Genomic DNA, 12594 nt, shown 5'->3' on the forward strand with positions numbered 1-12594 from the left:
TAACACTACCTTCCTGAATTTTATGTTAATCATTTCCTTACTTAAAAAAAAATTATCATATATGAGTATATCTGTCACAGCCCAAGAGGGCTTTTGCAGCTGTAGAATAAAGAAAGCACGGGACACGTTCTGAGACATAAGCTTTTATTATGGGGCTTACCTACAGGGTAGGAAGTCAGCTGCTCTGAATGGTGGCGGGTTCAGAGCTTGGTGCGTAAGGTACTCTGCAGAAGCTGGGGGCAGGAGGTGGTGGTGCCAGGGAGTGGATTATAGGGTTACCATGAAGACATTCAAATGGATATGAGAGAGTGGGGCTGTTGTGATGTAGGGAGGAATCCATTGTGGTCAGCAGGGAGAGGGGAGGATTATGGATTATCTTGTAGATAATAGTACTTCAAGGAGTTTCAGGGAGGAGGTAATTTCAGGAGGAAGGTAAGCTGTAGATTACATTTAACACCAGAGGCCTGATTTTACAAGGAGAGTACATCAAACATTTAATTGTCCTATGTCAAGCAAGCTGCTGTGTGCAGTCTTCAAGGAACTGGGCCCGGGGCTTCCACAATCCACCCCCACACATTGATTTGCATTGACCATAGGACAGACATTGCATCTGTAATTCACAAGAGTACAGTGAACAGCAGAGTACAAGTAAACCAGTACATATGGACAGTAATCCTATTACCAAGCAGCGCCATAGCCAAGTTAAAGAATTAAACCATTTGGACAAAGGATCATCAGATAAATGTTCAATTGTTAGGTATATAAGCACAACCTTGAATATTAATTAGAGCACAAGTACTCCTGGGGCTAAAATAGCTAAAGGTTAAAACTACCAGGCAGTCTGCTTTGTTCTATATCTAGTTTTTACCATTTCCTAACTTTGACCACCGAAATAAATTTCCTTTTCCACAAACTTTCTGCAACTTTCTATATCCATTCAGGTTTTGTCCTATTTGTCCTACATTTTCTCTTTTTCTTCGTTCTGAAACAACCAGTTATTTAGGACAAAACTACTATATCACAAAACAATTTATTACTTAGTTCTGTGTGTTTTGAGCTTTTTATAAATATCATGGTATATGTAGTCTTATGAAATTTGCTTTTATCGCTTAACCTTATATTTCTAAGATTCATCCCTGGAGCTGTAGATCATTCATTTTAATTGCTGTATCATTTACCATTATGTGAATATCTCATAATTCATTTATTCAGTTTTTTGTTTACAGACATTTAGGTTGTTTGTAGTTTATTGCTACTATAATGATGCTGCTATGAACATTCTTGCATATGTATCCTGATACACACAAACACAAACACACAGAGTCATACTGAGGAATAGAATAATTGGGCCAAAGGCAATGCAAATTTTCCATTTTATATAATGCTAAATTGTATTCCAGGAATTATACCAGCTTACCCTCCCACCAATAGTACGTGGGGGAATGTCTGTGTCCAAGTATACTCCATATTACCAAATTTATTATTTTTGGCCAATCTAGTATAAATTGATATTTTAGATCTAAAATTATATTTTATTCTGGTCTTAAATTGCATTTCTTTAACTACTAATGAGGTTGAGTACTTTTACGTATCTATTCATCATTTATATTTCTTTTGTGAATGCCTCTTTTTTTTTTTTTTTAATTCATTCACTCATTTAATGAAGTACCTCTTAATATCCTTTGTGCATTTTTCTGTTAGGTTTTTTATCCATGGCCATACTAATCTTTTGCCAGTGTTACAATCATTACCTCCCAGTTAGTTAGTGGCTTGTCTTTTCACTTTTTTTATGGGATCTTTTGAGGAACTCAAATTCTTAGTTTTAATGTAGAAAAATTTATCAGTCTTTATTTTTATGATTAGTGCATTTGCTGACTTGTATAAGAAATTTGAGGTAAAAAAAAATTCTCATTTATTTTTATCTTGAAGTTTTTTATTTGGTCTTTCATATTTAAGTCTTTAATAATCCACCAGAAATTTATTTTGGTGTATCATGTGAGATAAGGATACAATTTCATTTGTTACCATATGGCTAACCACTTACCCATTTACTAAAGAAGCTCTCCTTTCTCCAATATTGTACAATGTTACCTCTGTCATATATCATATTTCCATATATGCATGGATCTGTTTCTTGACTCTCTATTTCTTGAAAACTGTACAGAATTTTCATTGAAAGTACATGAAACTATAGATGAATTACAGGAAAATTGGCATTATTACAATATTGAATCTTTAAGTTTTTAATATCCATTTTTATTAATATTACGCTGAACACACACAACACAGGTTTCTAGAGCAGAGCAGATTATTTACATACAGTAAATAGTAACCGAGTGGCTCCCCTGTGCCCTAGTTCTTACCTAGGGGTAACGCAAGGAGAGGCAGTTGGATAAAACCCTAAAGTTTACAGAGTTTGCAGAATCCCTACAAAATGAATCTAGGTATGTATATAGAAGGGAGAGGCAGCTTCTTCACTGCAGCTACTCCCCTTTTGAAACAGTCTCCTTAGGAACATAATGAGAAGGACCCTGGGTCCTTACTCTAAACTTTTGGAATGTAAATAAATCACTCCAGTGGAAAGGTAAGTCCTCATTCTCCACGGCAGCAACCCAGGATATCTCCATGGTCCAGGGTCCCCCCACCACCAGCCCCCACTCCCCACCCCCCATCCCCAGCCCTTGAACACATAGCTCCAGAAAGTCAGTCTCTTTGGAATTTTCTCACTGTCTACGTAAGTCATAAATTACCTTCAAAGGCTTACTTTTAGCCCAGGTCCCAAGTTTCAGTAAAATTTGCTCAGAAAGCCTTGACTGCAAAAACATAAAAATATTTTCTGTACAGCCCCACAGTTTTCTTATCCATAAATATATTGCCTCATTTTATTTAAAGTTATTTCTAGGTATTCTCTATACTATTTTACCTAATAAATGGTATCTTCTAAATTTTTTTCTTACTGATTTTGTTTTATTAGAGAAGTTGTGGATTTATAGAATAATCATGCATAAAATACAGGATTCCTGTTTAGCTCCCTATTATTAACACCTTTCATAGGTGTGCTACATTTGTTACAATTAATGAAAGCACATTTTTATGATTATGTTAAATGTAATCCATTTTTAACTTAGAGTTTGCTGTTTCTGTTGTATAGTTCCATGGATTTTTAAAATTATATTCCAGTACCTTATTTATAACCTAAAATTTTCCCTATTAACCACTCAAGTATATTATTCAGTGCTGTTAATTATGTTCACAATGTTGTGCTACCATCACTACTATCCATTACTGAAACTTTTCCACTGTCCCAAATAGAAATTCTATACATTTTAAGCCTTGACTCCATGTTCCTACCTCCACCCCATCACCTGATAACCTATATTCTAGATTCCAACTCTATGTTTACTTATTCTAATTATTTTGTTTCAGTGAGATCATACAATATTTGTCCTTTTGTGTTTGCCTTATTTCACTCAACATGATGGCTGCAAGGTTCATCCATGTAGTTGCATCTATCAGGATTTCATTCCTTTTACAGCTGAATAGTATTCCATGGTGTTTGTATACTACATTTGTTTATCCATTCATCAGTTGATGGACATTTGAGTTTCTTCCATCTTTTGGCAATTATGAATAATGCAGCTGTAAACAACAGTGTGCAAATATTGGTTCAAATCCCCGCTTTCAATTCTTTTGAGTATATACCTAGATCTGGGATTGCTGGGTCATATGGTAATTGTGTACTTTACTGTCTGAGGAACTTTCAGACTGCCTTCCACAGCAGTTGCCATTTTACATTCCCACCACCAATGAATGAGTAGTCCTATTTCTGCACATCCTCTCCAACACTTGTAATTTTACACTTTTTAAATAGTAGACATTTTAGTGGGTGGGAAATGTTATCTCATTAAGGTTTTGAGTTGCATTTCCGTAATGGCTAATGATGTTGAGCAACTTCTCATGTGCATTTTGGCCATTTTTATGTCTTCTTTGGAGAAATACCTATTTAAGTCTTTGTCCATTTTTTAAATTGGGTTGTTTTTTTGTTGTTGAGTTGAAGGATTTCTTTATATGTTCTGGATAGTAAACCCTTATCACACATATGGTTTCCAAATATTTTCGCTCATTTAGTAGGTTGTCTTTACTTTCATGATAAACTCCTAAGGCACAGAATTTTCATGGAATTTTGATGAGGGCCCATTTATCTATTTTTTCTTTTGTTGCTTTGGCTTTGGGTGTAAAGTCTAAGAACCACTGCCTAACACAAGGTCCTGATGATGCTTCCCTACATTTTCTCCTAGGAGTTTTATAGTTCTGACTCTTATAAATAGGTCTTTGATCCGTTTTGAGTTGATTTTTTTCTATGGTGTGAGGTAAGGGTCCATCTTCATGTTTTGCATATGGTTATCCAGTTTTCTCTGCACCATTTGCTGAAGAGACTATTCCTTTCCAGTTGAGTGGTCTTCGTCCCCTTGTCAAAAATCAGTAGGCCATAAATGTGAAGGTTGATTTCTGTACTCTCAGTTGTATTCCATTGGTCTATATGCCTGTCCTTGCGCCAGTACCATGTTGTTTTGATGACTCTGGCTTTGGAATAAGTTTTAAGATTGGGAAATATGAGCCCTCCAACTTTATTCTTCTTACTCAGGATGGCTTTGGCTATTCGGGGACCTTCACCCTTCCAAATAAATTGGATAATTGACTTTTCCATTTCTGCATTGAAGGCTGTTGGAATTTGGAATGGGATTGAATTGAATCTGTAAATCACTTTGGGTAGAGTTGACATCTTAACAATATTTAGTCTTCCAATCCATGAGCATGGTGGATGTCCTTCCATTTATTTAGGTATTCTTTGATATCTTTAATAGTGTTTTATAGTTTTTTGTGTACGAGTTCTTTATATCCTTGGGTGCATTTATTCCTAGATATTTGATACTTTTGGTTGCTATTGTAAATGGAATTTTTTTCTTGATATCTTCTTCAGATTGTTCATTGCTAGTGTGTAGAAACACAACTGATTTTTGGATGTTGATTTTGTACCCTGCCATTTTGCTGAATTCATTTATTATTAATATATCTATGTTGTGGATTTTTCAGGACATAATATATATATAGGATTATGTCATCTCAAATAGAGAAAGTTTTACTTCTTCCTTTGCCATGTGGATGCCTTTCATTTCTTTCTCTTGCCTAATTGCTATGGCTAGAATTTCCAGTACAATGTTGAATAAAAGTAGTGACAGGAAGTCATCCTGGTCTTGTTCCTGATCTTAGAGGGGAAGCTTTCAGTCTTTCACCATTGGGTGTGATGACAGCTCTGGGTTTTTCATGTATGCCCTTTATCGTGTTGAAGAAGTTTCCTTCGATTCCTAGTTTTTTAGTGTTTTATCAGTAAGAGATACTGGAGTTTGGTAAATGCCTTTTCTGTGTAAATTGAGATGATTATGTGGTTTTTTTCCCTTCATTCTATTGTGCTGTATTACAATTAATTGATTTTCTTATGTTGAACCACCCTTGCATATCTGGATAAATCCCACTTGATCATGGTGTATAATTCTTTTGATGTGCTGTTGGATTTGGTTTGCTAGGTTTTTTTTGTTTTTTTTTTTTTAGGATTTTTACATCTATATTCATACAGGATATTTGTCTGTAATTTTCTTTTCTTTTCATATCTTTATCTGGCTTTGTTACTAGGCTGATGTTGGCCTCATAGAATGAATTAAGGAGTGTTCCATTCTTTTCAATATTTTGGAAGAGTTTGAGCAGGGTTGGTGTTAATTCTTGGAATGTTTGGTAAAATTCACCAGTGAAGCCATCTAAACCAGGGTGTATTTTGTTGGGAAGTTTTCAATAACTGATTCAGTCTCTCTTCTGTTATTGGTCTGTTGAGATCCTCTATTTCTTCTAGAGTCAGTGTAGGTAGTTTGTGTGTTTCTAGTAATTTGTCCATTTCATATAGGTCACCTGATTGGTAGGATACAGTTTTTCGTAGTATCCTCTTGTAGTCCTTTTTATTTCTGTGAGTTCAGTAGTAATGCTCCCCTTTTTGCTTCTGATTTTAGTTATTTGTGTCCTTTTTCTTTTTTTGTCAGTCTCGCTAAAGGTTTCTCAATTTTATTGATGTTGTCCAAGAATGAACTTTTGGTTTAGTTGATTATCTTTATTTATTTTTTTATTCTATTTCATTTATCTCTACTCTAATATTTATTTTCTTCCTTCTGTTTGGGTTCAGTTTGTTTTTCTTTTAATTCCTCCAGTTTTGAGGTAAGGTCTCTGATTTGAAATCTTTCTTCTTTTTTAATGTAAGCATTTAGAGCTATAATTTTGCCTCTCAGCAACTGCTGTTGCTGTATCCCATAAGTTTTGGTATGTTGTCCTTTTATTTTCATTTGCCTCAAGATATTTCCTATTTTCCCTTGTGATGTCTGCATTCTGCAGTTGGTTCTTTTCAAGTACATTGTTTAATTTCCACATAGTTGTGGATTTTCCATTTCTGTTACTGATTTCTAGCTTCATTCCATTGTGGCCAGAGAAGATACAGGGTATAATTTCAATATTTTTAAATTTATTCAGACTTGTTTTGCAATTAAAACATGGTGTATCCTGGATAATAATCCATGTGCAGTCAAGAAGATTGTGTATTCTGTTTTTCAGTGCAGTGTTCAATATATTGCCTGTTAGTTCTAGTTGGTGTAGAACATTGTTCAAGTCTTGTATTTCCTTATTAACCTTCTGTGTAGATATTCTATCCATTATGGAAACTGTTGCATTAAAATCTGCTAATGTTAATGTAGAACTGTCAGTTTCTTCAAATCTGTTAGTATTTGCTTCATATACTTTGGGCCTCTGCTCTTAAGTGTGTATATATTTATAACTGTTATGTCCTCCTGTTGGATCGATCCTTTTATTAGTATATAGTGACTTCATCCCTCATAACTGTTTTTGACTTAGTCTATTTTCTCTGATATTAGTATAGCTACACCAGTTCTCTTTTGCTTACTACTTGCATGGTGTATTTTTTACATCTTTTCACTTTCAGCCTATTTATGTTTTTTAATATAAGGTGAGTCTCTTGTAGATAGCATATAGTTGGTTCATGGTTTTTTATCAATTCTGCCTTTTGACCAGAGAATATAATCCATTTACATTTAAAGTAACTACTGATAATACAGGACTTTCTTCTATCATTTTGCACTTTAGACCTTGTAAGTCTTGTACTTTTTTACCCCTCAATTCTTCCTTTAAAATCTGATTTTTAAATATTGGTTTTGTTTAGTAACATCAATAAATTCTCTTATTAATTTTAATGATGTATTTGAGATTCTTTGAAATTTTTTGCACATTTTAACTGTTCTGTTTCTGCTTTTTGGGTCTTGATACTTTTCCTTTCTTTCCTTTTCTTACCACATTGGTTTAAAACCTCTAGTAGTGTTGAATAGAAGCTGTGATAGCAGGCATCCCTATCTTATTCCTGATTTTAAAGAGAATGTTTCATATTTCACCACTAATAATGATATTTGCTATAAGGTTTTGGTAAATACTTTTTGTCAGGTTAAGGAAGTTACCTTATACTTTTATTTTGCTAATAGGTTTCATCAGGAAGAGGTCTTGAATTTATTAAATGTGTTTTTCTGCATTGTATTGTATGGTTATATGATTTTTTTCCTTAGTATGTCAGTATGGTGAATTACATTTAAAGATTTTTTTTTCTAATGTTAATCTACTTTTACATTCTGGGTTAAATCTAACTTGTCAATGTATTGTCTTCTAAATAATAATATGATAGTATAGATGACAGTTACATAGCATATGTTCTAAGAGCACTGTTCTAAGTGCTTTACATATGTTTGATTATTTGATCTTCATAAGAGCCTGTGAGTTAAATATTATTGTTGTTCTTATTTTATGATTGTTGTAACTGATACAGAGAAGTTAAAAACACTTGCTCGAATTCACAGGCATAGAAAATTCTGGAGCTGGAATTTCAACACGAATCTAGCTTCAGTGTTTATGTTTATCCGTTTGATACATGTAACAGGAACTGATTTGCTAGTGTTTTGCTTAGGATTTTTTATGTTTTCATGAATGAGATTGACCTATAATTTTTTTCTCTTTCTCTTGATTATTTTGTATGTCAAGGATATAGTGGCCTTTTTCTACTCTTTAAGTAATTTTGTATAGTGCAATGCTGTGTTTCTTGAAATTTGGAAGAATTCATCTATAAAACTATCTGGGTTTGGAGGTTCTAATCCACCACTGGGGAGATGGGGAAATTTATTCAGTTGCTTTAATTGTTATAGGTCTATTGAGGCATTCTACTTCTTCTTAAAACAGTTTTGATAAATTATATTTTTATAGGAATTTTTTCATTTTATAAATTTAAAAAATTATTGACATTAAGTTCTTAGTATTATTCTCTTTTTTTCCTTTTTTGATCTCATCTAGGTTTGCAGTTATGGCCTCTTTTTCTTTCTTAATATTATTTCTTAGTGCCTTCATGCATGATATTTTGAATTGAGCTCACTACATGTTTGTCTATTTTATTATTCTCAAAAAAACAACTTTTGACTTTGTTGGTGGTCAATATTCTTTTATTCCTTTTTCATTAATTTATGCTGCTATCTTTATTGTCTTCATATCAGGGAAGGTGGGTTATTGTGTTGTTCTGTTTCTACTTTTTAAGAGAAATTTTTTTTAATTAAATTTAATTTCTTTAAGTATAAACATTTCAGGCTATAACTTTCTGTATAACTGTTACTGTATTCCTGAATTTCAGTATATAGTATTATTTTTTGTATTTTTCGTTTTTTTTTTAGTTCTAAAGTATTTTTATTGTCCTTTATGATTTTTCTCAATGAATTAATGTGTGTTTTTAAATTTTCATTGTATGGAGTTTTATCTTTGATTGGTTTCTAGTTTAATTGCAGTATTATTAAAGGACTTGATTTGAAAGACGTCTGTTCTTTGAAATTTAATGAGACTTTGCTTCCTGGCCTAGACTGTTCCATTTCTAAATATTCAATACATACTTAGAGAAAAATATATGCTCCCGATATTGTGTGCAGGCTTTTATAAATGAAGCTTATTAATTGAGCTTTTTGGATCATCTTCATATTTATAATTTTCTGTCTTCTTGATTTACGTATAATTGAGAAATTGAAATTTCGTATTATAGTAATGTGCTCACCAATTTTTCTCTGAAGTTCTAGCAGTTTCCTTTTAAAATATTTTGAGACTATCTTATGAAATACACAATGGTATTTCTTTCTGTTGAATTGAACTTTTTATCATTGTATAGTGATATTCCTTAACCGTAATTAATACTTTGTGTATTGCAGTCAAAATTTTTTTTTCTTAATCCAGTTATGACAAACTCTGCGTTTAACTGGTGCACTTAGCCCTTTTGTAATTGATTACTAATGTATACAGATATGTTTTTACCATTTTACTTTTTGTTTTCTGCTTGTCATGTTCTTTCTATGCTTCTTTTTTTCTCCTCTCCTACTTTTTAATTGAAGTATTTATTTTAGTGTTCCATTTTACCCGCTACTCTTCCTCGCTTTTTGGTAATTACTCTTGAACTTTACTGTGCGTATTTAACAAAGTCTAAATTCAATACCATTAAAACATCTCTCCCAAACAATTTAAGGACCTTTAACCCTGATTACTTCTTTCCACGGTACATGCTGTTATTGATCAATACTTTAGTTATATCCTTTTTTCTTACCCTACAATTTAGACATTATCATACAATCTTATATAGACATTGTTTATATTGACAATCATGTTTACCAAGTTCTTTATAATATTTCTTGCATATCAGACTTTCCTTCTAAGATCATTTTTAATTTTCCTGAAATAAGACTTTAGTGGTTCCTTTAGTGAAGATCCAGTTGTGGCAAGCTCTGGTAATTTTTGTTTAATGATGCTGTCATATTTCAGCCTCATATTTGAAAAGGAATGCAGTAAAAGTTCTACAGAGAAAAAGTTATAGCCTAAAATGTTTATACTTAAAGAAATTAAATTAAATTAAAATTTTAGTTATTTTCTTATCTTGTTGAAATGTTTTCCACTATTTCTATTTCCATTGTTAATCTTAGATGTTTGCTCTGAGTCTAATTATCTTTTGTTTTTGTTTTGGTGGGTGATTTGTCTTTCTCCTCTGGTTTCTTTTAAGAGCTTTTCTTTCTCTTTGGAATTACACAGTTTCATTTTTTAAAAGTTTCTGGATTTGGGTTTACTTTTATTTTTATTATTTCGTAAATGTATTGCTTCCTATATAGGATCATGTCTTTAATTTTATTAATTTCTTTATTTCTAAAAGTTCTATGAAGTTCTTTTATAAATCTGCCTGGTCATTTTAAATAGCTTTTTGTCGTTTCCCCATTTTTATGATTTCTGGTTCTATTTCTTCAAACATTTTATCCGTAGTAATTTTATGTCTATAGCTGATAATGCTGGTACAATAATACCTTTGGGGTTTATTTCTATTTTTTTTTTTCTTCTGTAAACTTGCTAATGGTTGTTTGTTCTTTCGGGTGTTTGGGAATCTTGACTGTTTATTTGTTTGCTCTTAATGTGTGAAAAACCTAGATTTGTTGAGGCTCTTTCCTTCAAAGAGGATTTGTATTTCTTTTTAGTGGAGGAGGCAAGTAGTTCTCCTAACTTGAGTTCACTTTAGCCCTCTCTAACTTTGTCAGTTTAATCTGGGACAATTCAAGTTAGCTTTCTCTCCTTGCTGCTGACCTCTTATTTTCTACAAGGCAACCTTTGCTTTTATCACTTTTAATCATTCAGTGTTATATATATTTTTTAAAAACCTTGCAAATACCCATTAAATTTTACAAAATCTTTATTTTGAACACCATATCTTATATTTCTATAATCTTTATTTATAGACATGAAGATACTAGAAATATAATAAATCAGTTGTTTTTTTCTCATTTAGCATGTTAGCATAAGGAATTAAGAATATAAACAGGGTACCATGCCCTAAATATCTGTTCAAAAGTAGTTTCTTTCTTTTAATTTTGTCCTGAGGTGAATAATTTTGGCTCTTCTCAACTTCATGATAGCTACTTTGATGGCCAAATTTGGTTTCTAGCTTTCAGAATTGGTAACTTATATTCTTTTTACAAAACTGTAGGAACTAGTCCAGGCTAGTGAGCGATTAAAAAACCAATCCAAAGAGCTGAAAGACGCACACTGCCAGAGGAAACTGGCCATGCAGGAATTCATGGAGATCAATGAGCGACTAACTGAATTGCACACCCAAAAACAGAAACTTGCTCGCCATGTCCGAGATAAGGAAGAAGAGGTGGACCTGGTGATGCAAAAAGTTGAAAGCTTAAGGCAAGAACTGCGCAGAACAGAAAGAGCCAAAAAAGAGGTTAGTAGTCAGGCAAATTTTGTAGTGCCCATTGGGTAGTGATTTAAGCTGTGTTTCAGACTAGTGAAATAATACATACTTTATTCTTTAATTTTTGGAAAAAAAAAATTTCAGTTTGGTAATATTATTTAATATGAATTTCACCAATTGATTTCTCTTTCTAATGCAAGGTAAATTTTCATGGGGAAAACATTATTTAAAAAAGCATAACCATAAAATCTGCTTTTCTCGTTTTATTTTAAAGCTGGAAGTTCATACGGAAGCTTTAGCTGCTGAAGCATCTAAAGACAGGAAACTGCGTGAACAGAGTGAGCACTATTCTAAGCAACTGGAAAATGAATTGGAGGGACTGAAGGTATCTTGATTTCAGATTTGTGAAACTTAATTTTCTTCTCTTTAGGCCTGATAGCATTAGCTTATATACTTTCTTTGGTGCAGTGTGAAAACTAACTGTTCTTCAAAGCTAGTATCTTACTTAGTTCTTAAACATGTTAGAAGGAAAAGGAAAGTTGTGTTCAGTGGGGAGAAGAAATCTTTCAAAAGGGAATTAAATATTCATGAAGGGCTGCCTGCCTGATAAAGATACTGGGAATCTGCTGTGGGGTAGTGATTAGATATCCAGAGCTTTATCTTGTATATGACTTAGGAGAGGTCAGGTGTAGCTTTGTAGACACTTTTGTTAGCTGGAATGATATGATAATGGGCATGGGCTGACATCTCAGCAGAAGTTGATTTATTCAGGAGTCGCTGCCTCATTTTGATTCTATATTCACCAGTTACTAGTGGTGTCATGTTGGAGAAGTCATTTTGCCTCTTTATACTTTAATCTTCTCATCTGTAAAACACTATCTCATTAGTTTTATGTAAGGAATACATACATACATAAGTAAACTGACACATCGTAAGTGCTCAGTAACTATTAGCTACAATAATAATGTTATGTATGTTAAATTGAGAGAATTGGGATTAAAGTGGATAAAATAAATATTTCCATAATATTAAATAATAGTTGGAATACAGTCTGCCTTTCCTTGACTCTAACCTTTGCACATTCCATTTCCTCTGCATTTCCTGCCAGCCCCCATTTCCATCCACTCCTTGCAAAATCATTCCTGGTCTAGTGTTTTATTCATCCAGCAAATAGAGGAATCAGCTTGAATGTCACCTCAGAAAGTCTAGGTTCTACTCTTCTGTACTGATTTAGAATT

The 12594-nt window shown here is 32.9% G+C and overlaps 1 protein-coding gene across 11 annotated transcripts in view; it reads left to right on the plus strand.

Annotated features, from left to right (window-relative positions):
- The window catches only part of CDC42BPA (CDC42 binding protein kinase alpha), a 449333-nt gene that overhangs the window by 294044 nt on the left and 142695 nt on the right, over nt 1-12594 (plus strand). For 8 of the 11 annotated variants that reach the window (XM_037822691.1, XM_037822669.1, XM_037822670.1 and 5 more), the window contains exons 13-14: nt 11144-11386; nt 11631-11741. In XM_037822691.1, coding sequence (XP_037678619.1) covers nt 11144-11386; nt 11631-11741 — 354 coding nt within the window. The remainder of the gene's footprint in view (nt 1-11143; nt 11387-11630; nt 11742-12594) is intronic. The other 3 variants (XM_037822676.1, XM_037822684.1, XM_037822688.1) reach the window with 1 other exon arrangement.

Source organism: Choloepus didactylus, chromosome 2 (genome assembly GCF_015220235.1).
Source record: "Choloepus didactylus isolate mChoDid1 chromosome 2, mChoDid1.pri, whole genome shotgun sequence".
In the NCBI taxonomy this organism is placed as follows: domain Eukaryota; kingdom Metazoa; phylum Chordata; class Mammalia; order Pilosa; family Megalonychidae; genus Choloepus; species Choloepus didactylus.